This window comes from Pseudopodoces humilis, chromosome 7, assembly GCF_049639895.1.
Source record: "Pseudopodoces humilis isolate 2021_Gansu_Grassland_sample_001 chromosome 7, ASM4963989v1, whole genome shotgun sequence".
NCBI lineage: Eukaryota > Metazoa > Chordata > Aves > Passeriformes > Paridae > Pseudopodoces > Pseudopodoces humilis.
The window spans coordinates 59,805,494-59,832,834 of record NC_142206.1 but is presented as its reverse complement, the minus strand read 5'-3'; the positions used below and the strand labels follow the sequence as shown (position 1 = coordinate 59,832,834).

Sequence of the window (27,341 nt, the reverse complement as noted above, 5' to 3'; positions counted from 1 at the left end):
TACCTAAAAATAAATCCCAGTCTCTGATACAATAATTTCTTCTCAAAGAATACAGAAAAATCAGAATGCTTCCTGCATTATATCAGTGCAGAAAAATTATTATTTATGTTAAATATTACTTGCTGTCCACTATCAGCTTAAACAAATAAAATGTGAAATGATAGATAAACACTGTGGATGACAGAAGTATTGAAGTTATCAGGTCTTCAGGATTTTCTGTTTCCATCCCTTGTTGACATCACCACCCTCTTTTTTTTTTTTGTTTTCACCAAAATGACCTACAGCCATTGCTAAAATAGTCTAATAAAACATTTCTTATGTTAAAACTGAATGGTTTTTAGTGAAATCTCAATTTTCAATCTACAAATTTCAAGGTTTAAAGTGTGTTTTGAATGGAAAGTCATCTGCCTTTTATAGAACCAAAGAATCGTTGAGGTTGTAAAAGATCTTCAAGATCATCAAGTCCAAGTGATGTATTTTCAGTAATAATCACAGTGGTGTGGGTGGGAAGAGACCTTAAAGAACATTCAGTTCCACCCCCTGCCATGGAAGGGACAACTTCCCCTATCCCAAGTTGCTCCATGCCCCATCCAACCTGGCCTTGGACACTTCCAGGGATCCAGGGGCAGCCACAGCTTCTCTGGGAGCCCTGTGCCAGTATGAAGAAGAATGAAAAAAGAAAACAATGAAAGGCTGTGCAAACAGGAAAAAAAAAAAAAAAGAGATCATTTGAGAACTCTTCAGTCTCAGCTGTTATGCTAAAAAGTTATTTTAACTGATCTTTGAAAACTTTTCAAAAATTGAGTTTGCTTCAAATACATTTATTAGACATAGTGCTCTGTCTCCAGAGCAGGGTAAAACCAACTGACTGTCTTAGGGCTGGTAGGTAGAAATCTGTTTACTTCAATTACAACTCCAAAGAAGATTCTATCACCTTAAACAAAGAAAAAGCCATATTTTATTTAAAGAAACAAATATTACAGAAACAAACATTAGAAACATTACAAGTTCTGAGCAGTTTCTGGATCCTGCTGAGGCAGGGATTGGGAAAGCACCTTTGCACAGTCTGGAATGGCTTGGCTTTGCACACCTGACCTTCCTAACTCAGCTTCTATTCTGGTTTTCTATCCCTGCCCATATCAGGCTCTGCCACTGCCACAGGTGTTGAAAATGCAGCTTATCAAGTTGCTGGTGTTTCTCGCCCTCACACCCATTCCCTTGAGTGTCTTACTCTCAAGGCAGTAGGGATGGGTAGGGAAGCCATTGTTTTGCCTCTCTAAAACCACAGGGCAGATTTTGGATGTAGTTTACCCTCCCCAGAAGGATTAAGCTGCATTCAGCACCCAATATCACTGGCATCAAGGCACACAGGGTGTACCACAGCTACACAGTGCTGCTCAGGGCTGTGCTGCCAGGGAACAGACCCATGAGCAGGAACTTGTAAAAGACTGTGAGAGGGAACTCAGCATTCCTTTCAGAAATTCATAATAAAACACTTTCTAACAGACTATTTGGAGCCAGGCACTCTTTTTGCCAGTGCTCCTCAAGCACAGCAGCCAATTCCTCAACACAGAGGAATTTCTTCCACGAATGCTTTCAGAACACAGACACTGAGAAGGTATCACTTCATCTAGCTCTGCTTGAAGGCAAAAGATGACAATCTGTTGTTTGTGGATGGATCTAAAGGCTTGGATTTTTTGGATACATTTGTGTCCTCGGATTTCTGCTCCTGGCTCTTTTTCACTTCATCTTCCTCAGCTGTGGGACGCTTTCGCTTTTTGTCTTCTGCCAAGTCACCGACGCTTCCTCCTCTTGCTTTCTCAGTCCACACCTTTGAAGGAGAACAGAAAACTACAAATTAGGCCACAAAACTCACTACTTTGTTTTATACACATTATTACTCTGATTTTAAGGTACTGAACTAATTCCTATGAAGACTTATCAGGGATTAAGTAAGGAACTATTTCCTCACTTTCCTTTCTTCTAACAACATTCTCCTTCAAAACTGGACTTCTTTTGAAACTGTATATGAAATTGAAGCTCTTAATTGTCTTTCTGGAGAAATGAGAAACCCAAAAGGCCCAACAAGTTAAATTAGAACAAATTTAATCCCCAGTAAATTGAACCTGGCTATGTGACTTTAAAGTCGTTCCTTTTGTTATTTGTTCATTGATTACATTCCTCTCACAAGCCTCACATTGGAAAAGCTGCTTTCTGATATTGCTTATAATTCAGTTTATATTTTCATAAATTATATGTCATAGATCATGGCACAATTCAAAACTGAAATCCACAAAGATGGACAAGAGTGGATTTTCAAGAAAAAATTCCTAACTGAAAATAACCAAGGGATTCACTGGAGGGAAAGAAATTATAAAACCCACAGAATTAGAGAATGTTTTCTTACCATCCTTTCCTCTGATGTCAGCATTCTAAATCGACTCATGCCTTCTTTTATTACTTCTGCTTCATTCAGATCAGGATTATCTGTCAAAATGTTTGCTCTGTTCTCTTCTAGCCACATCTGGAAACCTGTCTTTGGTCTAAAGCAAGCACACAAAAAAATTGTCTGGTTAAGAAGATTATAGGAAAACCACATCCTCCCACAGCAACATTTCTGAGCAGCACCTAACTGGGTTTTTTCTCAGAAGACCTCTCAGGGCAGCAGCCTCCTCTGTCCCACTGCAGGGTGCTCAGAGAACATGCTGACAAGACTAAGTCAAGCATTTTTACTAAAAACTGTGATATATATATATATGTATATATATATATATATGGAGATTAACATTCCAGTTTTAGAATGACAAAGCATAATGTCTCTCTTCCTTTCCCCCATCAAGCTAAAAATAGAGCACATTCATTAGCACAGCTCAGCTCATCCTTCTCACATCTCTCCTTGCCACTTGTTGTGGAACATCACCTGTAAAGGTTAACAAAAAGAATGCCAGTCCAAATGAGTAATAACTACCTTCATCTTCCTCAGCCAAATGAAGCCTAAATGAAACATGGTCGTAATTATGCAGATTTCATGAGGATTGCAATTGTTAGGAAACACATCTGCCTCCCAGGAACAAGACAGATTAGAGCCTGAGCTAGGAAAAGATGAGCTCCTCAGGCAATTCAGGTTTTTATTGACCTTCTCTTTTAAAAAGCCACCAAAATAAAAGCATTTACTCTTTCACATAAGACCCTTAGCTTTGAGACTTGGACATTTTCTAGAGCTGTTGAAACTTCAGTATTTCCTATACTTGGAACTGACACAGCAGCATGGTTTCATTTATCAAAGGTCATTACAAGGAGTATCAAGGCAAAAATTGTTGCTTAGAGCCCCAAAATTATAGTTTGAACTCATTTATTATATTATTTATTATAGTTTGAGCTCATTTATTATTCCCTCCCACATTTTTCAAGTGGATTCATGAATGTGACAACTTGTGGGCTAAACTTTAATATTTATGTTATATTTCTTTGGCCAGTCCAACATCTTCAGAAATAGAACAGATTTTGAACTTGCATTTCTATCAAAATTGGAATATGGCACTGAGATGCAAGTATCTCTCACCTTCTGTTTTCAGTGTTTTCCTGTGCAGTGACTTTGGCTTCTTGGGACTCGTTTCCTGCTTTTTGTTCTCTTTGTTCCACTATTTTTTCACCAGAATTAGATGCAGCTGTGCGAGCCTGGAAGAAGGAGGCTGCTAAAACCTACAGAAATCAAGAATAAGAAAGAAAAAAGTAAAAACACCTCACTCTCAGACAACATGTACCATGTAGCCTAACAAACCCCAAGGCTTTCCTAAAGATAAAATAATCACTTGCATTAACAGAGTATCTAGTCCTTCCAATTTCAGAACAGCAGATGTTTACATGATTTAAAATAAAAGCACAAGGCCCAGTACAGAAAGTAAACTGATCTTTTTTTTCTGCTGTTTTATGTGCCATCATAGTTTTTGCACTATGCTTAAATGAATCCTGCTGCTTCACTCACAGGGTTTCATACTTGGATAAAAGCTGGTAAAATTCCATTTTTTCGTTCGTTCTTCACTGAAATGATGCAAGAAAGACTGCAAACATTACCTGCTTGGTCTTAGGTTTGGGAGTCAGAGGCTTTATAACTGGAGGGTTCTGCTTGTTTGCAGCTCGACTGCCAGATGAAGATGTTTTCTTTGAGTATTTGGTCATATTGTCTAAAATATTTACTGAGGGGGCCACTGGGTCCTTTTTGCTGGGTGACACCTAGCAAAACAAATAAAAAGGTGTTTTATTTATTTTCTGTCATGTTGCTCTCCAAAGTATCTGTTATATTGGAAACTCCAGACAGAATCTGGATTCGCAGAGCATCTAAATCGACCCAGCTGCAAAATTCTTACCTTAAATGGATTCACTCGTCCTCGGCTGCTGGATGCAACCAGAGCTATTTCAAAGAGAAAAAAGAATGTAAAAATGTCTGCACTCACACATATATCCAAATCTTTGAGACAATGTGCACATTTTAGATGAGTAGAGAGAGACTTTAATAACCCTGTGAAGGTTATGCTGTACGTGCTCAGCTATTCTTAGTTATCAGAAATGCCACACAGGACCAACAGCTTAAAATACAAACCCAGAGGAAGACCCAGTATTTCCTCCACTCCCAAATCCGTTTCCACTCCTATTATTCTTGCCCAAGGGTTGGCAGGTTGCTGGAGGTCACATTCTGCCCCTGCCTGCCCACACTCACAGTTCTACCTCAGGATTTCTCACTCTGCCTTGCAAGTAATAAATGTTCCTGTGATTAGTGACACAAATCCATTGACCACTGTTCTCATTTCTCCCTTGTCCCAAAGAATGCCTTCATGGAATAGCCAGGCAGGCACTGATTCAGCATTTGGCACAGCTAAGGCCATCAGAATAGTGTTAAGGAACATCATTAGGTGGTGAAGACAGGAATAGGGAACCTCTTAAAAACATGAGAACAATGAGTGTGACCAGGCCAGCTTGGACAGGGCTTGGAGCAATCTGGGATAGTGGAAGGTGTCCCTGCCCATGGCAGGGGGTTGGAATGAGATGAGCTTTAAGGTTCCTTCCAAGCCAAACCAGCCCATGATTCTGTGGGTTTGGTAGTTCTGTGAATTTACCATTTGACAACACTGCTATGCACTAAATTTAATTAGTAATGGGAGAACAAAGGATAAAAAACAGGAGCAGATATTGTGAAGAATGACAAAGGTGTCATCCTTTTGTCCTGGAATTAATGATTTACTCACCAGGCTTTGGAGTAGTCACCTCTGCTGAAGTGACACTTTTGGATAAACTATTTGGCTCTCCTGAAGAAAGAAAGGAGTACATATTTAAATGCAATAAAATATTGTAACATAAATTCCTTAAAATAATCAAGCCAAACAGACAAGTAAGGAAGGATGGGGCTTGAGCAACCTGATCTAGTGGAAGGTGTCCCTGGTCTTGGCAGCAGGGCTGCAACTGGATAATCTTTAAGGTCCCTTCCAACCCAAACCATTCTGTGAGTCCATGATTACAGTAAAATTATCTATATTTTAAAGCATGACTTTTCATTTTCAGACAGTACAAACACTTTTCCAAAACCATCTGTCACCTCTACCTAGATTTAGAGTTGTAAATTTATTTCTTAAACCTTAAGCTTATTCCTTAAAGTGTACCCAGCAAACTACTCAATCAATCCAACTCCTGCAAGATTGGAGCTGAAACCAAAGCAACTGATTAGAAGGTGAGCCAGTCCTTCAGGAATAAAATCAGGCAACAGGAAAAAATCCCCCAGGGCCCCTCTAATGGATACTGAGCACAGTGCACACACAGCTGTGACACAGCACAGTAAACTTGTTTCTCTGCAGTAACTGCAGGCATAGGCTGGAATATGGAGCCACTTAATTCCTTATTAAGTCTGCAAAAGTTGTCTGGATAACTCCCAGTCTGTTCAGAGAATATATTTTTTCTTACTCTCTTTATGCACTTCTGGGGTTTCTTCTGCTTCCTCACAGGCATCAATTTCTTCAGCATCTTCCACTTCTTGGTCCTGCTGCACATTCCTGCCTGGCAGCTGACCCCACTTCGTGGCAGAGCTGCTGTAACTAAAAGGAAGGAATTCAGCAGAAAGGAAGTGGTCACTAAATTCAGAAGGAAAACAAACAACAGATACCAAGCTCACTTACCTAATTTAGGCAATAAGAACAATAACATTTGGCATATGTGCATTATACCTTGATTAAACTGTGATGATTAAAGATTCATTAACCACTCCATAACTTTATTGCCAGAACACTTTGCAACAAATATAAATGCAAATATTAAAGACCTTCTGTAATCTCCATGTAAACATATATACCTAAAGTATCATCAGATTACTTTTCTGCATCCATGAATATAGACACAGGTGGTAAAATGGATATATAATTTCATACTGAAGGCACCAGGTTTTAAAATTTAATCTGATTATTCTCCAAATTCCCAGTATAGTAGGATGCACAATTCTTGCATTTTCCTCCTAAAATTTGCCAATTACCAAAATCTGTGTAACATATATAAACAAAAGGCCCATTTCTTTCAACCAAAACAGTCAGTATTAGATTACTCTGGCACTAACAACAACATGGTGTTTGTGATGGATTTTAACCCTCAGAGTGGTTGAAGTTGCAGACATGGGATTACAGCTTCCACACACGATCCAGAAGAACAAGCCAGAGTTATTTAGAAATGAGTTTTGACTGTGCAATTTAACACAGAAGAAGAAAGAAAAGGCTGCAGATAAGTTCAGGGACTTATCACTTCCTTTTGCTTAAATAAGTCCCAAACTTCATACATAAAATTGCTATAGGAAGACATTGCTTCCAACAATATGACATAAATGAATATAAATATTTATTATTATTGTTATTGTTGTTGTCATTATTATTGTTAATAATAATAATAATAATTTAAATATGTTAAAAAACAATCCTGTAACAATTAAAAAAAAAACACCAAGACACACACACACACCTTTTTCCTCATTGTGTTATACAAAGCAGATGCAGGTAGGAAAGACTTATAGCCCAAAGAGAAAAAGAATGCAAAGCCAACCTGTAGTATGTCCCATAGTTTTGAAGAGCTGGGATTAGTTAGGAGGGAACAAGACTAAATAAAATAAACTGAGATGGGATATTAAAAAAAAAGGGATGAGTGGGGAAAGATAGGATTTTAAGATAGGTGTGAAATGAATCAAGATTGAGAGACAAAGAGCTAAAAAAAATAGGTGGGAGCCAAATAACCAAAGGTAGGGAAAGGTGGGAAGAGAAAATTCCAGTCAGAGTAACTTAGTATTGAGCCTGCTTTGGCTCTGAGGCTGCTGGACACAGGCACACAGGAAATGAGGAGTGGAGATGTTTCCCTCTGTGCTGGTATCCTGGGACTGAGGAGTCCTCACAAGACACCAACAAGGATGTGCCATTTCACAGGTATCATTTACAGGCACAGCAACTCCAAGTGTCACTTCACCCACCAATACCCTGCAAACTGTGGGCCAGAGAAGTGCATCAAAACATCAACAGAGCAGTAAAAACCAACCCAGCTTTTCAGCCACTGAAATCCACGTTACCCAGCGTTCGAGTGCTGTCGGAAATCCTCTTCCTCCTCCTCATCTTCCTGTGCTGCTGCCAGCTCTGAGGCTTTTTCCACAGCCACCTCGCTGAGGCGCTGGGCTAAGTTCAGCCTGCGGGAGCGGGAGGCGTATTTGATGGCCAAATTCACCACATTGTGGGTCATGAGGTCAGCGAGTTCCACGCAGCGGAACTCACGCTCCAGCTTACAGGAAAGCTGCAAGAGAAGAAGCCTGGGGAGTCACACACCTCAATTCCACAGCTCCATCAAGCCTGGCCCTTGGCACCTCCAGTCTCAGGGATAAATCTTAGGGATTTTTTTCTATCATGTATTTGTACTTACAGCAAACAGCTTCATAAGAAGTTCCTGCTGTTCTTTCACTGCCTGATTTTTAGCATTTTCATCAAATTCATAGCCATTTTTTGACAAGTAATCCACGTGGCTGTGAAATACAACAGAACGCCAGTACTGTTCCTGAAAAAAAAGGGAGAAGGATGAGTGTTGGAATTCAGAGAGGAAAAAACAGTCTATAACACAATGCCTAATAATTTACAATGTATTTTATCCACTTATTCTTAAATTTCCCCTTCCTCTGATAATGAGGGTGGGGGGTAGACAATTCTCTTTCAAGTCAATACTTACGAAGGAAAAGATGGATAACAACCACACTTATACAAACTGATCCAAACAGTTGCCATATATGTTGAATTCCATTCATTTTACAGGCTTGCAGCAGGATGAAACCTACATGTTCATCAATATACTATCAAGATAGACAATTCTAGAATAAGTTCTTTTATCTACTATCCCACAGCAAACTGGAAGTATTCCAGAAACTTATGAGTTTACCTGAGAGACACATAAACTATAAGGCTAGCCTTGTTCAAAATAATTATAAAGTTATTCAAAACCAGTATGTTTTCATCAGATATATTAGAATAACTTTTCTTTACCTACACATATTACCTCAAGCCAAATTAACAGTTCTTGGCATTCTCATCCCATTATTTTGGGTAGAGGGAGGAATGGCAAACATACTTTATCAGATAAAGAACAAAACACTTAACCAAATGAGGGAGAATTCATTAAAAATGACAGTGTGTTTACTATTGAAACTTTTTATCTACACTTCTATCAAAGAGGATAAATTTCAAATAGCATTTAACTGTTCAAAGGCTGAGGTTAGAATTTCATGTTCATTTCTCTTTTGTGTATTACAGCTGAGCATCACAAGTCTGAAATATTTAAAACTGAAGAATAAATAATTATTTTTCTAGACGTTGTCCACAGGCACATCTTGCTTCAACCAGCCTCTAAATTATCCAAGCCAGAAGACCTGTGTTTTCAGTGATTATGAATCTGGATACTTAGTACATCTTTTAAAAATTTTGTTATGCCTAAAATAGTAAAACCCAGACATTTTCAAGAGCATCTTGCCTGGGATCCCCAAATCTGTTATCACAACCCACTAAAGAAATAAGAGTGAGAAATACTTCACTGGTCAAAAACAGATCGTGTGTAAATACAGCTTTGCACCAGCTCTGCCTGTTTTATTTTGTGTTCACTTGGAAACAGTTGTGAACCAAATCAGAAAAGCCCCACAATACACTGAACCCAAATAATCCACTTGGCCACGTGTTTTACTCAGGGTTTGCACTGTCCTCTTTCACAGCAGAGGTGATTAATAGGGGTCTTAGATAATCCCCACTCCAGGGACACCTGAGCCTCCCAGCTGTGGACCCCACACCATCCCATACCTCCATCTGCCCCTTCTCTGTTTCAACTTGGCAATAAGGAAGTTTAAAAGGCAGGATTACTACAGCAGGTCGTGGCAGGGTGGGAGGGAACCGGGCTCCTTTACAAGGAATACACCTGTGCACAGGAAACAAAACACACCCACACTCACCAGATGTTCCACATCTGAACCAGGTCTCCTAAGCAGCAAGATAATTTAAGAGGATTTGTCCTTGGGAAAGTGGCAATTAAATGACTGGCTTGAATGCAGCAATATATTAGTATTTAGTATTATTATTAGTATTATTAGTATTTTACAATTAGCATTTAAGACTGCTGTATTTAATGTGCATAAAAGGTTATCTTTACATGGCAAGCAAAAAAAGATTTCAAAACCAACAAGGCACACATTGCTCTTGTTCACACTTTAAAATCCAAATGTGGCACATAACACACTCTGATCTTGATCTCACATAATGTTTGATTTAACAGCTGTTACAAAGAGTAAATGCAACATATTAAACTCAGAAACCACTGAATAACTGAAGGCACAGACTTATTGTTTCATTATATTGAAAGGAGTAATTTCTGGGAACAATCACTTAAGCAAACCATTGACTGGGGAAGAGCTGTGCTTCCTGCAGCACCAATGCAGCATTGACAAAAACATCTGGGTTTCTAAGCTGCTGTTTCAGAGACTTGGAAAAAAAAAGAACAGGAAGCATCAGTGTTCTGGCTATCTCTTAATTAAGGCATGTGGTGTTTCTACAACAACCCTCCCCCCTCCTTAGCTTCATTATGCTGCTGGCTTTGAGTAAAATGTTCTTTGCAATTCAGAGAGCAGCACTCTCTTTCTTGGAGTAGAAGGAAAAACTCAGGATGAGAGACTCACAGTTAACCATTTTTATCCATGTGATGTGACCTGCACATTTTTGGTGAATTTTCTAGAGGCCAACATAATGGTTTAGAGGGAGAAACAGGCAGGGAAGTGACTTTTAAGCAGAGGTATCAAATTACTTCCCTTAGTCCAAAAAAGCAGAGTATTATAAAGAACGCCACATAAGTTTAAATAAAATGCAGTCTCTCATCAAACTCTACAATTGTCCATAATTAGTAACGTAAGAGAGTCTAAATTTTGTTAAAATATGTGAGCTAATAGTTTCTGCCCTGGTAGGAAAAGGACACACATCACTGAATAAAAAAGGCTACAAATAAAGCTTAGCAACAAAATGTCCAGCATGCAGGTCACACTAAAGAGAAACAGTTATTTAGACACAGCAGTGTAACATTTTATAAAGAAATTGTTAGCTTTCAGCTAAACATTTGAGCAATTTTGCATCCAGAATGGTTCTTCAAGGCCACAGTTTAAGTATTAATATAATATAAATCAGACAGCTCTGATTTATCTACGTCTGATGATGCAGATGAGTTACAGGATTGGATTCTTTTCAAAGTCAAAAAAGGGGAAAACGGGGGGGTTGGAAGATACCAAGAACCCCCAAAAACTTGTGAAAAAAAGAAAAAACAACCAAAACCATCAAAAGCAGGAGTAGATTTCTAACAGTCACCATAACTTTAGAAAGTTTCTCTAGAAAATCGCAGTTTTATGAATGTGTCAATAAAGTGCACACACATCTCTGAGCCAATTAATCCGTTACAAATTATAAAACTCTAATGAGTTACTCAAAACAAGTTTAATAATGAATCCTCCATGCAGAGTTCTATTTGGGGAGTTACCATTTGCTGTGCAAATGTAGCAGGCACCTGTTTCAGCACCAGCTGAAGTTTGCAGTTTCTCTCTGTAAAAAGGGATTGAAAAGAGATTCTCTAGGATTGAAAGCCAAGACAAACAAAGCATTTCCTTGTGAATTATCTGACCTGAGCTGCTGGGGATTTTCATGGATGCCAACGACCCAATAATGATCATATTTCCCTTTGCAATGCTCTCTGGTGTTGCACACTGGAATCCAAGTGTTGCCAAGTCCTCGGTTCAGCATCTGCACGATTCCCTCGGAATCCACGTAACAAGGGGTACCTGTTTGTTATAAACCAGAGCATTTCCTCTCAAAGGCAGCAAATTACAACCCAGCACGATGGGAGTGGTGGATACAGCTGGGAAATGATGGTTTACACGTTTCAGATAAGACATCTTCTCCCCCAAACACAGCACAAATGAGTTTGGAAAAGGCAGTTTCCTTGGAAAGATGCGCCACCTTCTGTCAGCCAACATCACTGCTGGTCAACTGATAAGTTCAAAATTAAAATATTTTATGGAGAAATCGAATTTATACTGCTTGGACAGATTCCCAAAGGAAATCAGCTATTATACAATTACTTTTTTAATGTTTATTATAAAAGGTCCTCCCAAGCTACCAATTTTAGGGGGTTGGGGTGCTTTTATGGTGTATTAACACAGTTTATTTCTTTTGGCTGAGCAGGAAAACCAGTCAGGAGAACAAGTTCTGATAACATTTGAATGGGAAAATATTAAAGATTTCTGACAAATATATTGAAAGAATAGAGAAATAGAATTTTGTTTATTGTTGAGGAGGTTGGAAGAAAAAGTTCAAGTCCTAAGACCAACAATATTGAGAGGGCATTAATTAGCCAAATTTATTCATAGAATAACAGGATGGTTTGGGTTGGAATGGATGTTAAAAATCATCTTGTTCCACCCCCTACCATGGCAGGTACCCTTCACTATCCCAGGGTGATCCAAGCCCCATCCAACCTGGCCTTGAACACTTCCAGGGATCCAGGGGCAGCCACAGCTTTTCTGGGCACCCTGTGCCAGAGCTCCCCACCCTCACAGGGAAGAATTTCTTCCCAATATCCCATCTATCCCTGCCCTCTGGCAGGGAAGGATTTCCTCTTGTCCTAAGTCCCTCTCCAGTTTTCCTGTAATCCTCCCAGCAGTATCAGAATTTCTCAACACTTCTCATGCAGGTGTTTCATACCTTCAGCAGAGAATCCAACCCACACCAAATAGGATTTCCTTGTAAGAGAAAGAGGGTCTCCATGCAAAATTTGCCTTTTCTTCATTCCTAGCTCCATCAGCTGTACCCCAAGGCACTGGTCCCCATCAAACCCAGTACCTAGGGAGAAGTTATTCAATGACTGTGTTAAAAAATAGAAGAATTGGCTAAATTAGTTTTGAATCAGAAATTAATTCTAATGCAGCGTTAGCCATGGATACCACTGTCAGACTATTTGATATTTTGGACACAGGAGATGTGCACAACAACTTCCTTAATTTCCTGTTGTAATTCCTTCTGGCACATCTGAACCCCAAATTTAATATATTAATTTCACTGTTTCAAAATTCTCCCCTTCCCCACAGTTTAATCTCAGCATCCCAATATCAAACACAGGCTCTGCTGTCAGAAGTCACAGATCCATGGGTTGTGATGGATGCGTTTGTAAAAGCATCACCCAGAAAAGGAGAAACATCATGAAGAAGCAGAAAACACTCTCTGGTGATTACAAACAAATTAACCAGTGTGAGAAGCCAGTGAGAAGTAAGGACTGAAAACAACCCCAGTTCAAAAAAGGACAAAAGGAGAAAACTACCTCTGTGATAAACAACCATCAGCTGCTCTCCATGTCCTGCCATGGACACCACTGGGCCTGGGAGACTAAAAATCTCTTTTTGAACTCCTCCAACTGTGAACACACGGACCAGCAGGGCAGTGGTGGCACAGGCAGCCCAGCCCTGACCCAGACAGATGGCCTCAATCTCCTCATCCTTTGGCATATCCACAGTCCACTCCTTGTTGGCATCCCAGGAGCCAAAATGGATACAGTGGAGCTTGCTAAGGCAGAGACAAAGAACCAACAAACATCTCAACATGAAGTAAATACAATATCTGAAAATACACTGGTATATTAAATTTTTATCAGAGATCTTGATGGAACTACAGATGGTACTGCAAATTTCAAGTGGTCATTTGCAAAGGTGTTGCTCTTATTATTCAAAAACTGAAGAGCCAGCTTGACCTCCAGCACTGTAGATCTGAAGCCTCTAAAGCCTGAAGCACAGACAGTTGAAAGGTCTGAGGGGAGATTTTTTAGATGGAAGCAGGTAAATATCCTCCTTGGCACCCTGAATATCAGCCCTCATTAGAAGTCAGTCATGTTATGCTCTCTTTCAAAGGGAGAAAAAGATTAGAAACTTCAGTTCTTAATAATTGAAAACTGCCTATGACCAATCCACAGACATAGTGCTTTTTGAGAGGTTACCCATTTCCATTGAGAAAAACACTGACACTTTCAAAATCAGACAATCAAAATATAGCAAATAATACTTTTAAAGGGTGCTTTTCAACTTACCACAAGGCTGTATGTGTGAAAATAAGAAGAATGCTTTTTCTTCAAGATATTTCCACAGAAACCAACAATAAAATACTGTTGAAATTATTCTTAAATGCAAGAACAGAGTTTAGCTGGCCCAGCTGCTTAAATCTTTCTGTGGTTTTCATAAACTTGTGTTCTTTACACTTGAAATTATTATGGGTATCATCAAACACCTCCTTAGCAACAGTGTGAAAAGAAATAGCTGAACCCTTATGATTGATCTTTAATCTGAGCAGACTGAAAAACTATTGTTCATGTTTACAATTCCCTTTGAGCCTGCAAAGTGTGTGAAGTTTCCAGTACATATACATTTGAAAAAGCAATTTAAAAGAAATTCTCAAGAAACAAATTACATTTTTCAGTACTCTTGAAGTCTTCAAGTAGGTGGAATCTAAAATCCTCCTTGAAAGTGGTCCCATAAATAAAAAGCACGATCAAAAGCCAAAAAGCTCAAAATTGATGGAAGCTGATAATAAAAGCCGAAATATTAGAAACAAGTTGATAGCAGCTCCCTATTATGGGTTTTGCAGAGCAAGGCCATACCTTGCAAGTTCCTCTGTACTCTCACAGGCCAGCAGAATGGCTTCAGTGGAGAGGTCAGCCATGGTGTGGCTCAGGGAGTTGGGGAGGTGTGTGGCATGATGCACAGAGGTGTCGTGGAATTCGATGTCTATGGCGTTGTCCTGCTCGTCGTTGTAGCAGCGAATGATTCCAACCGAGTTCCACACCTGGCAAAAGGAACCACACACACCCCCAAAAAACCATATCAAATCAAATGCCCTAAACCCATCAGATAGACTGCCCTAAACCAGCCTGCTGTAATTATTTTATCTGAAAGCAGACTGGGTGGAAGGCTGGAAAAAGATTGAAGAGCTGTGTAATTAGGACTTGTGGTTCCTAAAACAGCTGAATTAGGCAGAAAATAGTTTCAGTCTCATTGCTCAGCCATCATTCTCCTTACCAAAATAAGTGTAAAAAACTTGCAGATAGAAAGAGTGAATGATTAACATAGAAGTCTTAACAGCACAAAAATATCCACAGTTCTGACTTAAAAGGAATTTTTAAATGGATTTGCTAGAATTGAGTAGCATGGGTACAAACTGCACAGCTTGATTTTGTCTTAAAGCAAAGTATTTCTTTCTAAAGCAACTGAAATGTAAATCAAAGCATTATGGAGTCCTCGCATGAAAACAAAACTGTTTTCCATTATTTAGTTTCACACTGTAAAGTATTAAAATTTTTTTTAAAAAATATTGTATTAGATTAAAACATGACACAAAATGGACAATATTAAATATAAAAGAAGCATCTAAATCACCACACAGATTTACCATGAACCGATGCATGAGATGCACAGGAGTGGAGCCAGACTGGAAGGGCTTTTGCCTGGGGGTTGGCATTGGCCCATCATAGAAAGGCTGTTGTGTAGATGATGGTGGCAAAGCTGGAAAGCCACCAGTCTCATCATCACCATCATCCTCCTTTCCAAGAAGGCCAGAACTAGCTTTTATCAACCCAATATCTAGAAGTTAAAAAAAAAAAACAAAACCAAAAACTTACACACAGTATTATAACATATTATAAGTTAAAAAAAATTAAACAGTCAAGATTTCTCTGGAAAAACAAAGCAGAATATATCTGACTAGAGGATGCTAAAAGATCATCCCAGTAGAAGAGCTCTGGAAAATAAGTTCATTGTGTACCTAGTGAGTCATCATCATCATCATCATGAATTACTGCCCGTCTCGTATGGCCTGGGGGTTGCATAAGGTCGTCAGCATCATCCTCATTTTCTCCAGTTTTTGGGGAAGAAGGTGGTTCAATCATATCCCCATTTAAATAATCATCATCATCTCCATCAAACAGATCGTTGTAGTCTTTGGCCACTGCACTGGCAACCTACAACCAGATCAGCCATCAGCACAAAACTTCCTTTGGACATGAAACTCAAGAAATAAATTAACACACAACAGGGAACTTGCAAGAACAGAGTGTTCCATATAATTTATGACCTAAATAATGATATTCATTCAAGAAGTCATTGGTACTGAGCACCTTGTCATGTGGCTTCTCTACATCACCAATATTCTCCAACAGCCCCAGATTTCCTTCAGTGTCTGTGTAAGCAATTTGTTTATATTTAGGGTGCCATGCCAGCCCACAAATTGAGTATTTTTTCTCGTGCTTCATCCTAAAAAGAATATGAAAATAATGGATTTTAGTAAGCTACTCAGGACACAATCTTCCCCTCCAAGCGTTATTGCAAAAAGTGGTAACTTTTATTAGTACAAAAAAGTTATATTACATGTAAGATAATTAATAGGTCATCTTCAGAGTAAACAGCTGCTATAAAAATAGAGCAAGTCTTCCTTTTCTACAAAGAAAATAATTTAAGGTTTAAAAATCAATCAGAATCATATTCTTAAAACAATAGTTTCCTGATACACACTTAGAGGACAAAGGAACTCCTCAGCACTCATTTATTCCAGAACCATCCAGTTATAGAAAGAATATTATTTGTTTCTCTTTAATAAACTGATAAACTAATCCTCTATCTTTTCCACCTTTTATCCTTACAAAAATCAACCCACAAATTATTTATATAATCTGTCTATAATTCTTAACATAGAGATTGCAGTTACAATTACATTTCTTACACAAAATATTCAGATAATTCTCTTCCTCTCTACCACATTTAATAATACCTTTGATTTTAATTGGGGGGATATTTAGGGGTTTTTAAGAGCTTTAATTAACCAAATTGCAATTTGTCAGTCTGTCCTTTTGGCCTACAGGTGAGGATGGCTGACTGTCTGTTTCTAGAAAACATGTTACTGGGGTCTGGGATGTGAAAATTTGTTTCCATCAAAGCTATCCTTTAATCAAACATCAGTTTCAAAAATAATAACAGATACACACAAAGACAGATTCTGGGATTTGAACAAAATCCACATTCAAGTCCCTTCCCTAAGGTGCATGACAGGTTAAACCAAAAAACCGTGTAAATCTCACCAGGGCTTTTCAAGAGGCAGAGTTCTACATTTGCACAAAAACAAGTTTTACAGAAAAGACCATAAAATTCTATTTTGAGAAAAAGAGATGACATTGGGGATTTGTGGAACAACACTGAATACCTCTCTATGCACTGCTGGGTTTCCACATTCCACACCACTATATTCCCATCCACACTTCCAGCTGCCAGGAACTGCCCACAAGGAGACCAGACCACAACATTCAAGGGCTAAGGAAAAAAAAAAATAAAACAAATAATCATAAAAAGTGACCAATGCATGCATAGCATTCCTATTCTGGAGCTTAAAACAGACAGATACTCTGGAATTAAAAAATTGATAATCATCTTTAGCAGACCATATTCAGCCTCTTGTATATGGACTGGGGTTAAGTCGCTCTTTTTCTTTGAAAACTATTATAAAAATGGTTGCTTTAAAAAAACACTCTTTAAGATAGCACACCTGTATTTTTGTTTCAGAATATGCATCTTTTGTCATTAAACACAAACACATTTTTTTTGCCATGAGGCCAAACAAAACCCAATTCTAGACATGCAGAAAGAAGCTGAGTGTATTTTGTAAACTCAGCACTAAACATAGCATTATTTATTTTGAACTTAATACAGTCCCATAAATTAAAATCCAAGGCTGTGTGTTCTGCATATTAATAACTCCAGAAGGAGAGTCTTTTGAACCCAAAGATCCCTAAGTACATAGTGAGGCCAAAAGAAAGAAGGTGGCACAGTCAAATTTTGTCTCAATAAAATATAAAGTGAACAACTGACATCTCTGCTCCGTACAGAAATAATACTCCTGACATTTTCTCTAAAAAGCTCTGTATTTAGAGCAATTTGTGCAAACAGATGTTCTTCAGCTGCAGTGGGTGAGTCATCAGGAGACTTTAGAGACCTGGTGGGTTACTATAAATGAAAGAGGGGAATCAGAGCCACATGAAGGTGTTTGACACCACTCAGTATCTCTGCCCTCTTTTCCAACAGGAAGTAACAGGATCAGAAATTAAACAGAAAATGTGAACAATCATTACCAAGAGAAGGGGACCAGGGAAGGGAGAGGTACTGTGCAGAAGACAATTTCTAGCAGAATAACATTTAAAATACAGAGTATTTAATAAACCCCTGGTTTCTGCAACTACCTGTGTGATGGAGGCATCTGACAGATTGAATTGGCTATCCCAGGTTTCTCTTCGGAAGAGTTCAACAGCTTTATCTACAGGAACTGCCAGCAGCTGCTCAAAGGAAAAATATTACACAATTTAGAACAAGTTACCTGTCAAACAGAGCACTCAAACAGCACAGTTCCTCCATTCAGAAGCCTCACAGATGTGACTGCCTCAGGATTTAACAGCTCTCTAACATCCCAGCCATGCCAACTGAGAGAGGAAGCTGAAGTAATTTAAATTACAAGGTTCTTTAATGCTTTCCACAGGCAACAGAGCAAAACATGCCTGTTTTTACTGTAATCTTCATTTCCTTCTGGCAGAAAACTGCACCATAAGGTTATAATTTCTTATTTATCAAAACATGACATACACACTCATAGTTTTCAATGCCCTGAGCACAAGGCTTAGGTGATTCTTTACCCTCCCTCACCAAATTCCTTTTGATCAGGTTACAATTTCTCAATAAATCTGATTTGAATACCTGATTCCCAAACCAGCTCATTTCATCTTCCATAAAACTAGATAAATGTTAACAGCTGGTTATTTCTTTAGGATTTATTTTTGTTAGGATCTTAACAGTTTGCTTTGTAAGAGAAGCAAGACAACTGCTTACATTTTGAATACATGTGTGTGTGAAGAATTAGCTAAAAATTGAAACTATTTGGTTTTATACAACTTGGATATTGAAACAATTTGTACTAAGGGTGACATTCACTCTTCCTTGGAAAATTGATACATAACACTGTCATAGCAGCCAGGGATTTTGAAGAATCATGCAATCACTTAGGTAAGAAAAGACCTCTAAGATCATCAAGTCCAACCATTAACCAGACAGCGTCATCTGCACCACAAAGCCATGTCCCAAAGTGCCAAATCCACACAGCTTTTCAATCCCTCCAGGGATGGGGACTCCACACTCCCTGGGGAGCTGTGCCAGGTCTGACAACCCTTTGGGTGAGGGAATTTTCCCTAATATCCAATCCAAACCTCCCCTGATGCAAACTGAGGCCATTTCCTCTTGTCCTGATGTTTGTGACCTGAGAGAAGACACTGACCCCCACCTGGGTCAGTGCAACTTTGATCTTCAGGTAAAAAGAAAGGAAACAACTTACTGAAGAAACATTTACTGACTAGGGCAAAATTTACTTAAAGCAGACAAGGACAGGACTCATCTGATGCTCTGTTGTGAACAATTTGATTACTTCCCTCGTGTACAATGTTCCTTCCTATTCAGCACACCAAGACTGTTTAATGCTGGTTAGGGCTGACAGCTGGACTCCTGCCAAACTCAGTCTGGAGTTTAAACAAGGAGCCATTTCTAGCTTTTTATGTTTTCTAAAAGGGAATTTCACCCCAAATATCTTCCTTACTCCCAGGACAATTTGGGCTTGCCCAGAATGAATTCTGCCATCGGACTCAGAGGCAAAAGAAGGATTAAGATGTGATAAAACAGTCACTTACCTTGCCAGTGCCAGGTTGCCAGGCAAGCCTGCAGATTGATTTAGCATCTATCACATCATTACATTTCTGCAGCAGCAGCCAGCTTTTCATGCATGTCTGAAAACAAAATTTTAAAAAACAAGCTTTTTAGCTCAGCAAAAATCTGCTGTTTAGTACAAATTCTTAAAGGAAAAGGAAATCTATCTGAACTGAAATAATCTCTTTCATCAAAATACAGTAGTACATACTGCCTTAAAAATACTTTGTCAATGTAGCCCTGAAACGATTTTAATGATAATAAAACTACTTGTAACAGAAATAAGATCACAGAACATGTATTTTTAATCAAGTACAGAAGAAATGAGCCCATCTATTTTTAGGTTATAGAGAAATGTGGCCAAAAAGCATTTGTCAAACCCGCATCAGCTGCAGCAAGGTGACACACAGCAGCCTGAATATGGTCCCAGCAGTATAAAGAATGAATGGCTGTAATCTCAAATCACAGCACAGATTGATGCATCAAGCTGCCCCAGTCCTGGAACATTCTCAGTATAATTTCCCCAGAAGGCACCCACTGTCAGTCTGGAACATGAGATTTCACACAACTATGCTTGTGTCTTAAAAAAGTAGCAAGCCACAAGTGTGGGGGGTATATTTTCAACTGTACTTACATGAATAATTCCACAGGGATTCTTATTCCAGTCAGTGGCATTTAGCAAAACTAATGCCATATTCATATGCAGAACTGACTTATTAAAGCCTTCACCTGAAATTCTCAAATCCCTTAGAGTTCTAAGATTTAGCTCAGAGGCTAAATGTGTTTACTACAGTTAATAAATTGTTTATTATAATCGAAATTCCTTAGTCCTGAAAGCTGAAATTCTGAAATGAGGAGTCTGATGTCAGTTGCTATCCTCATTTTGTCCTTGGCACTTACAGTGTTGGCCAATTAGGAGAGATGAACGGAAGGAATCGGGGATTTCACAGACAGGAAGAACAAAACACAGCTACCCAGGCAACATTTCATAATCAGGTTTTGGAATTTCTCCCAGAAGCAGATAGGAGTATTCTGTGAAGTGTAGCTAGATTTCATCCCCAAAAGGAAAATCCTACTCCAGGAGGGTTATTTCAGTCCAGCTCCTCTTACTGCCTGTGAAATCCTGGATTTCTTCAGAAAGATTTCATGTGGGAAGGGCAGCCTTTACCTGATCTGCAAGGTTCCAGACTCTGACAGAACCGTCACAGCTCGCCGAGGCCTCGGGAAGAGAATGGAGTAAACAAATTAATAATTAAAGATGTAGAAAAATTAATGCTACAAAATGGAAAAATCCCTATAACAAATGCCACAGACACAGGATACACAGACAGTTCTAAGAAAGCCTCCCTATTTAAACCACTTTAAGATTTAAAACTTTCCAATGCTGTCATCTAGATAATTGTACTCAGCTCCAATAACAAGTTTGTAATTTCAAACCCTCATACTTCAAGTGAGCTATTTATTTGCAAAAGAAGCTCAAAATTAATATTAAATTTTTTAGTGAGGCACCTTTTCTCCTCTAAATTAAGATTCCAGAAGAACACAGACAGTAACTGATTAGTAAAGCAAAGACTGAGTCCTCCTGGGAGGCAACAGACCCCATCACCAGGAAGGTCAGATGAAATGAAGTTGTCTCCTCTGCCCACCCACTGTTGGTTTTTTTTTGGTAAAAATTACAGTTTATTTTTTTTTTCCCCAGGGAAAATGAGATTCAAAGCAGAAAGCAAGTAAGAAAAGTGGTTTTTTTTTACCAGGTAAGCATCCTTGGGGTCAAAAGACAGGCTTAAAACAGGAGCATCGTGTCCTCGGAATGTTTTCTGCTTGCTGCTATTGGTCACCTCCACAACTTTGATCATAAAGTCACTGCAGATCACAATGACATAAAATTGTCAACATTGCTATTAACAAAACCAAACTATGTTTTTATGGCAATAAAAATTGGGCATTAAATATCTTTTGGGGCAGCTACATCTCTCAACACTATATGATGTAATGGAAAATGAGAACTGAGGCTTGCTACAATAGGAATCATGCCAGACTGTTTTTATCAAAAAATTATTTTTGTACATGTCAAAATTCATAAAATATGGTTGTTTTTTGAAGAAGATATTATGCACACACAGATCATATATACCTTCAATATAATATTCTACATGATCTAATAAAAATCCTTGTTCAAATACCAGAGAGCTGATGACTTAACAAGAACTATCTGCTGAATGGGACCAATATTCATTACTATAATTATTTGGCCAAGTGGCTTTTAAAAAAAAGATGGTGCAATTAGCTCGTTTTGTGTGACCTTTTCAACAGGATTTTAAAGAATATTTAGTGTATCAGATACAATAAGAGAATTTTTACCAGTTTCATTCCTTCTTCTGAAATTGCAGCCATTGCTGCAGTTTAACTCAAAATATCAATCCTAACTGCTAAGTCAAAGAGCTCCTGTGACAAACTTTCAGTACCACTCCCTCTCAAACCTCATTGCAATACCCTCAGAAATTTCATTTTAGGATCTAATTCTATAAGGTTAACCATTACTTTTAACCTTTTTCACGTAGTTGAGGCCAGCTTTGGCAGCCAGTTGGTTGTTAAATTTATATACAACTGAAGTTTGAAGATTTCATGTAAGAATGGAGAAATATGGGACAAATAAAAGCAATTCTTCTCAGCTGCACTCCTTCACTTCATGTTTTCACCATTTTCCTTTAGTATGACACAGAAGACCTCACTGAGGGGTGGCTCACAGTCTTGTGAGCTCTTTTTCGTAAAAATGTGGGAGCGCCAGCCAGGCTGCAGGAGTACTGGGGGGTTATAAAAGTTTTAAAAACAGCAAAGAGTTTGCTGTCTGCCTAATCTCTCTAATCAAAGTCAGATCCTGGGGCAGAGCTGTTTTCTCAGAAACAAGCACTGGCAGAGGGCCCAAAGCCATGATCCCTGTCAGATTTGGAGATTACATTGGTTACTGGCCAGTTTTGGTGGAGCTGCTGCCAGAGTCCAGCATGTTCATCCAAAATGCTTTTCTGGTTCAATTCACACTTAGAGAAGTCAGGAAGCAGATCTCTGCCATCTCCCCTGTGGAGCAAAATTCCAGAAGAGAGGCAAGCAGACATCCTGAATTAGCTATGGCTGCCCAAAGAGGTCACCAAATCCAATTAAGAATCACCTGAGCCTTAAACACATAAAAAAAACCCACAAAAAAACCCATTGCCTGCTGGCTATTTTGCCTCCTCTGTTAAAGGACTAGAGTATATTCTGTCAAAGCACACGTGCTGCCCTAAGAAAAGAACTAAACTACATATTAAATTCCCCTCAGGCAAGTCTTGAAAGTGTCATCTGTTATAATTTGGCAGATCGGTGATGCTTATGCCAGAGAATGACTCAAAGCTCTCACACAAATCAGAACAAATCTAACTTTTAGATGTGCACATTCATCTGCAGCTCCATGATCCTGAGCAGTTGGGACATCATCCTCAGCTCCCAGTGACAAAACCCTCAATGAGAGGAGACATCCATAAGGGTGAATACTTGTGCTTCAGACTGAGAGCTGAAAACACTCAAGCCTCCTAAAGAAATGAAATTATTTCACAACACCAGCCTTCTATATAAAACTACTTGGTGGATCAAGTATCTCCCAGAGCATTGTTTCCTAAACTCCTCTTCATTCCTTTCCTCCCCTCCACTCCTCTGAAGGCATTTCCCAATCCTTTACAGCCCTTGGAGGTTTGGGGGTTCATGACCTCGCTGGAAACAATCAGCCTGTGAGGAATTTTCCAGATTCTGAAGGGCAGCAGTGTTTTCCTCATGGTTCCCACATTACCTGGATCCAGCAGCAACTTTGGTGCCATCAGGACTAAAGGTGACGTGGTTGACGTGCATGGTGAAACGAGTGAGGATCCCATCAGGAGCTCCCTCGGGAAACGTGTGGATCTGGACAGTGTTGTTGGAGACTGCTGTGATCAGCCTTCCATTCTGACAACAAAATCAGTCACAAAATCTGTCAGCAAAAACACATTCATGCCACAGAGACAAAAATCCCACTCTGATGTCACAAATATTCTGGCAGGTTAACTTTATTCATTCCAAAAAGGTCTGACAGCAACAGCAGTAAGGGAAATACTCTTTAACTATTTTTTTTCCACCTAAAAATACAGACAAGCATAGTAACTTTAATAATTTATCTCTTTAACCAAACTAACTTGCATGCTATTTAGATTCATCTGCTGCAGCATCAGGAGAGGGCACCCTTGGACTGGAATTCTCAATTAAATGCCACCAGAGAAAGATGAGAAGTTCATGAGCTATAGCTCAGTTCTTTGCAGAAAACAAAAGGCAGATGTTTACTAAAAATTAATCCAGATTAAAAAAAGTGCAAAACAAAAGAAATGGTTATCACACACTTGGAAAATAATACCTCTTTGAGCGACAATACTATTCCTTAGTTGCACACAGCAGTAAATCTTTAAAATAAATATAAAGAAATGCCTTATTTTCTTTTTTATTATGTGTATTTTTTGGGGGGAGGCTGTATTTTCATGAGGTTTTTTGTTAAGATGTATAAAATTATAGTAAAAAACCTGAAGGCAAAGGAAGCAGCAGTCAGTAATGAATAACCTAAAAAAATAAGAGATTAGATTTACAACGTCAACATCTCAGATCAGTCCCTTGTGGCATTTCCCTAATGAAGTGTAATTTTTGGAAAAGGATTTCCTGACATTCAAGTCTCCCACTGTTTAAAAATAAAACATCCCTCAAAACTAGGAGCACCTTTTTCAGTTTTTCCCAGGATTTTTTCCTCATCTATTCTTTAATAGTTTTAGCAATTTCTGCCTCTGCAACTGATTTGCTAAGAGAACCCATTTCAAGTCACCTCACTTGGTTTGTGAAACAATAACTGATGTGATGGAAATCTACAGCAAAAGACTCTAAAAATCAATGATGAAAATAGATTTTACAGGTTTGGGTTTTTTTTTTTCTATTTTGAAAATAGATTTTTTACAGGCATTGAGGAATAGATACCTACATGCATAGAGGTAATGTTAAAAAGGACATAAGAAAGAGGATTCATTTAAGGCAGTAATTCTGAATAAGATCTCAAATGATAACTCGTATAATGCAATATGAATATTTTAATACTCATTTATTTCCTCTTTCATACTACTCTACAAAACCACTGGTAATCGAAAAACAATTTCAGAATTTCTCTTTATCAGAGAAATAGGTTAAATACACAGTATTTGTGGAACTGATGTTGGCTTCTGGAAGTCTTCTCTTCTAAAAGTGCCACAAAGACATTATTTTAGACCCACTATGATTAATGTAATATTAAAAAAATTGGACATGAAGGAAATGATGTCAATTCTCAAGCTAAACACATGAACATGAATAGCAAAAATAATTATTTTCTATCATATAAATCCTCTTCTCACTTTGAGGACACAGGGCCAGAGGCATCTTTAGGCCAAACAACAATTTTGGGAGTGAAACATCAACCAATTACTAAAAAAAAACGTGTTACCACACCATTACTCACTTTGTAAAAGCAAGTTTTGATTAATACAGATTATGAGTCCTTGGGACTTTAACACAGGCCCACATAAAACAACCTCCTGGCTTTCTTCCTAATAATTGATGATCACACCCTATGCTGGGAAAATTCTTGCAACCCACATGGTGAGAAAACACTGAAACAGCCAAAAAAGTTCACTGCATAATTAACTTAATCTGCTGGGTTTGTTTCTCAGAAAGGAGATCAAAGTCAGAAATTAATATAACTGAACCTGAAGGAAGAGAGGGGAAAAAAACCATTACAAAAGTTTTGTATAAGTGATAATTCCTCTACAACTGTGTGTGGGGTAGAATGAGTTGTCAGAGGTAATTCTTGTTTATTGTTACCCACAGAACAATCCCTGAGCTGGCAAACCCACAACCTGCAGGAAGACGCACAACTGTGAGGAGCTGTGTTAACAACCCTACCTTCAGAGCACATGAGAAGGCCTTTTCTCCCACATTAATGGACTTTGGATCATCGTCATCCAGGTTTTCCCAAATCCTAACATCTCCATCACTGCCACAAGTCACAATGCAGCTGTGGAAAGACACAGGATTTGTCAACATCCAGGAATGTGCTTGGTTGTAATGCCAAACGAGGCTTTTTGTGGTTTCAAGGGTTTGTTACCAGACAATCTCTTATGAACAGTCTTTGCAATGATAAATGAACTTAAAAAAAGAATAAAATAATATGGACTTTAACCACAACCACTATATAAGGTTATGTTATATATCCTTTGAGTTTGTTTTGAGAGGGCTTGGGCTTTTTTCAGTTCACCTTTTAGTCTATAAAAAGGTAATACTAAATATATAGTTTGTATTTATACATTCAAGAACTAGCACAAGGAAGAGATGAAAAAATAGCAATCCCAATATTGCATTCCTTCAACTATATTTTTAATTTCTTAGTGCATACATAAACGTATTTACTCCCACACTACACTGATTTCTGCTAAAATCAATGAAGTCACTCTCATAAAATGTGCATAGAGTTTTTCTATATATATAAGAGTTACTATATATATATATATATATATATATATATATATATATATATATATGTACATGGGGATATATATATGCTTACATTTAAGTTATAAATCAATCACTTTTAAACTCAGAGCACCTAAATATGTCACACAGCCAGTTCTCAGCACAGGCAAAACACCAAGGATTTCTTGAACCATGCCAGGCCATAAATCCATCCCAGTATCTCCCACAGCAGTGGCTGATATAGAAACTTACAGAATCATTAAGATTGAAAAAGCCCTCTAAGTTCATCAAGTCCAACCATTCCCCCAGCACTGCTGAGGTCACCACCAATCCGTGTCCCCAAGTGCCACATCCATAAAGCTTTTAAACCCCTCCAGGGATGGGGACTCCACCACTGCCCTGGGCAGCTTGTGACAATGACTGACACTCTTTTAGTGATGAAATTTTTCCTAATACCAAACTCCTGGGGAAGCTTGAGAGAGGAACAAGCCCGTTCCTCCCTCGGTCTTGAGGAATGGGGCTGTTACCTGCCGGTGTCATTGAAGAAGACATCGGTGTGTCCCTCGGTGTGGCCATACCGCATGGGCTTCTGCGTCGATGGCATCTCTGCTCCCACCTGTCTGCTTAGGGAGAGGAAAAAAGAGGAGAAATAACACCAGTTAAAAGGAAACACCTCAGGAAGAGCATCAGATTATGGGGACAAAGTGAGAGCTGCTGGGACACCCACCTATTCAACCACCTGCAGGGAATGGGGACACTAAGGGGACACGAGATGGGAGATAAGGACATTATGAGGACGAGGACACTGTGAGGATGAGGACATGGGAATGGGGACATTGCTGGGAGAGGAGCACGGAGATGGGAGAGGAGGACACTCAAGAGGTTATGGGGACTGGAGATGGGGACACTGTAGGGATAGTGACACCGCAGGGATGGAGACACGGGGTTAGGGGGAGCCACAGGGATGGGGGCATTGGGAAAAAAGACGTGGGGATAGGAGATGGGGACACTGGATATTTTGGGAATGAGGGACATGCTGATGAGGTCAGTGGGTAGAAGATGGGGACACTGTAGAGACGGTGACATTTCAGGGATGGGGATATAGCAGGGATGGGAGATGTGAGCACCGTGGGGATGGGGACACGGGAATAGGGAGCGTGGGGATGGGGACATCGCGGGGATGTAGGCCCGGGTTCCCGAGGCCCGGAGGGGCCTGGAACGCCGGGGCCTCTCTCTCGGCCGTCCATCCAGGCCAGACCTCGGCAGGGACCCCCATCCCCCGCGGCTGCCCCCGCTCCGGAAAGGTCCCGCACGGCCCGCGGGGTCTCGGTGGGGCCGCAGCCGCCATCCCTCTGCCTCCCTCCCGCCGCTCACCACCGGCCCCGCCGCCCGTTCGAGCCTTCCCGCGCCCGCCGCCGCCGCTCCGCCCTCAGCGGGGCTGGGCCCGAGCCGTCAG

The 27,341-nt window shown here is 39.3% G+C and overlaps 1 protein-coding gene across 3 annotated transcripts; it reads right to left on the bottom strand.

The window, feature by feature from the left end:
- Positions 1–941: 941 nt before the first annotated feature.
- On the bottom strand, positions 942–27,312 carry WDHD1 (WD repeat and HMG-box DNA binding protein 1). Of its 3 annotated transcripts, none has more exons than XM_014257455.2 (26): positions 27,260–27,312; positions 26,413–26,505; positions 25,319–25,430; positions 23,163–23,314; positions 21,094–21,205; positions 20,511–20,561; positions 19,327–19,422; positions 17,839–17,931; positions 16,809–16,915; positions 15,730–15,865; positions 15,378–15,573; positions 15,006–15,196; positions 14,218–14,402; positions 12,892–13,133; positions 12,279–12,416; positions 11,200–11,356; positions 9,345–9,459; positions 7,930–8,061; positions 7,586–7,803; positions 5,953–6,083; positions 5,244–5,303; positions 4,368–4,411; positions 4,075–4,233; positions 3,563–3,702; positions 2,408–2,543; positions 942–1,831 (listed from the first exon to the last, which is right to left on the bottom strand). In XM_014257455.2, exons 2-26 carry the CDS (start codon positions 26,487–26,489, stop codon positions 1,631–1,633), a joined length of 3,381 nt encoding a protein of 1,126 aa, XP_014112930.2. In that variant the 5' UTR covers positions 26,490–26,505; positions 27,260–27,312; the 3' UTR covers positions 942–1,630. The 3 variants fall into 3 exon arrangements, with proteins under 3 accessions (XP_014112930.2, XP_087913715.1, XP_087913714.1); XM_088057589.1 differs by having other exon boundaries at positions 26,413–26,508; positions 27,260–27,275; XM_088057588.1 differs by lacking the exon at positions 27,260–27,312 and adding an exon at positions 26,613–26,635.
- Positions 27,313–27,341: the final 29 nt, after the last annotated feature.

What these genes read in the sequence shown, in the direction of transcription:
- WDHD1 (XM_014257455.2), bottom strand. Translation starts at nt 26,489, where the DNA reads ATGCCATCGACGCAGAAGCCCATGCGGTATGGCCACACCGAGGGACAC. An exon ending in TCTGGAACCTTGCAGATCAG is followed by an intron (nt 19,423 to 20,510) that starts GTAAAGGCTGCC and finishes TTTTGTTTTCAG; the next exon opens with ACATGCATGAAAAGCTGGCT. An exon ending in GATGGTTGTTTATCACAGAG is followed by an intron (nt 12,417 to 12,891) that starts GTAGTTTTCTCC and finishes ACTTCTCCCTAG; the next exon opens with GTACTGGGTTTGATGGGGAC.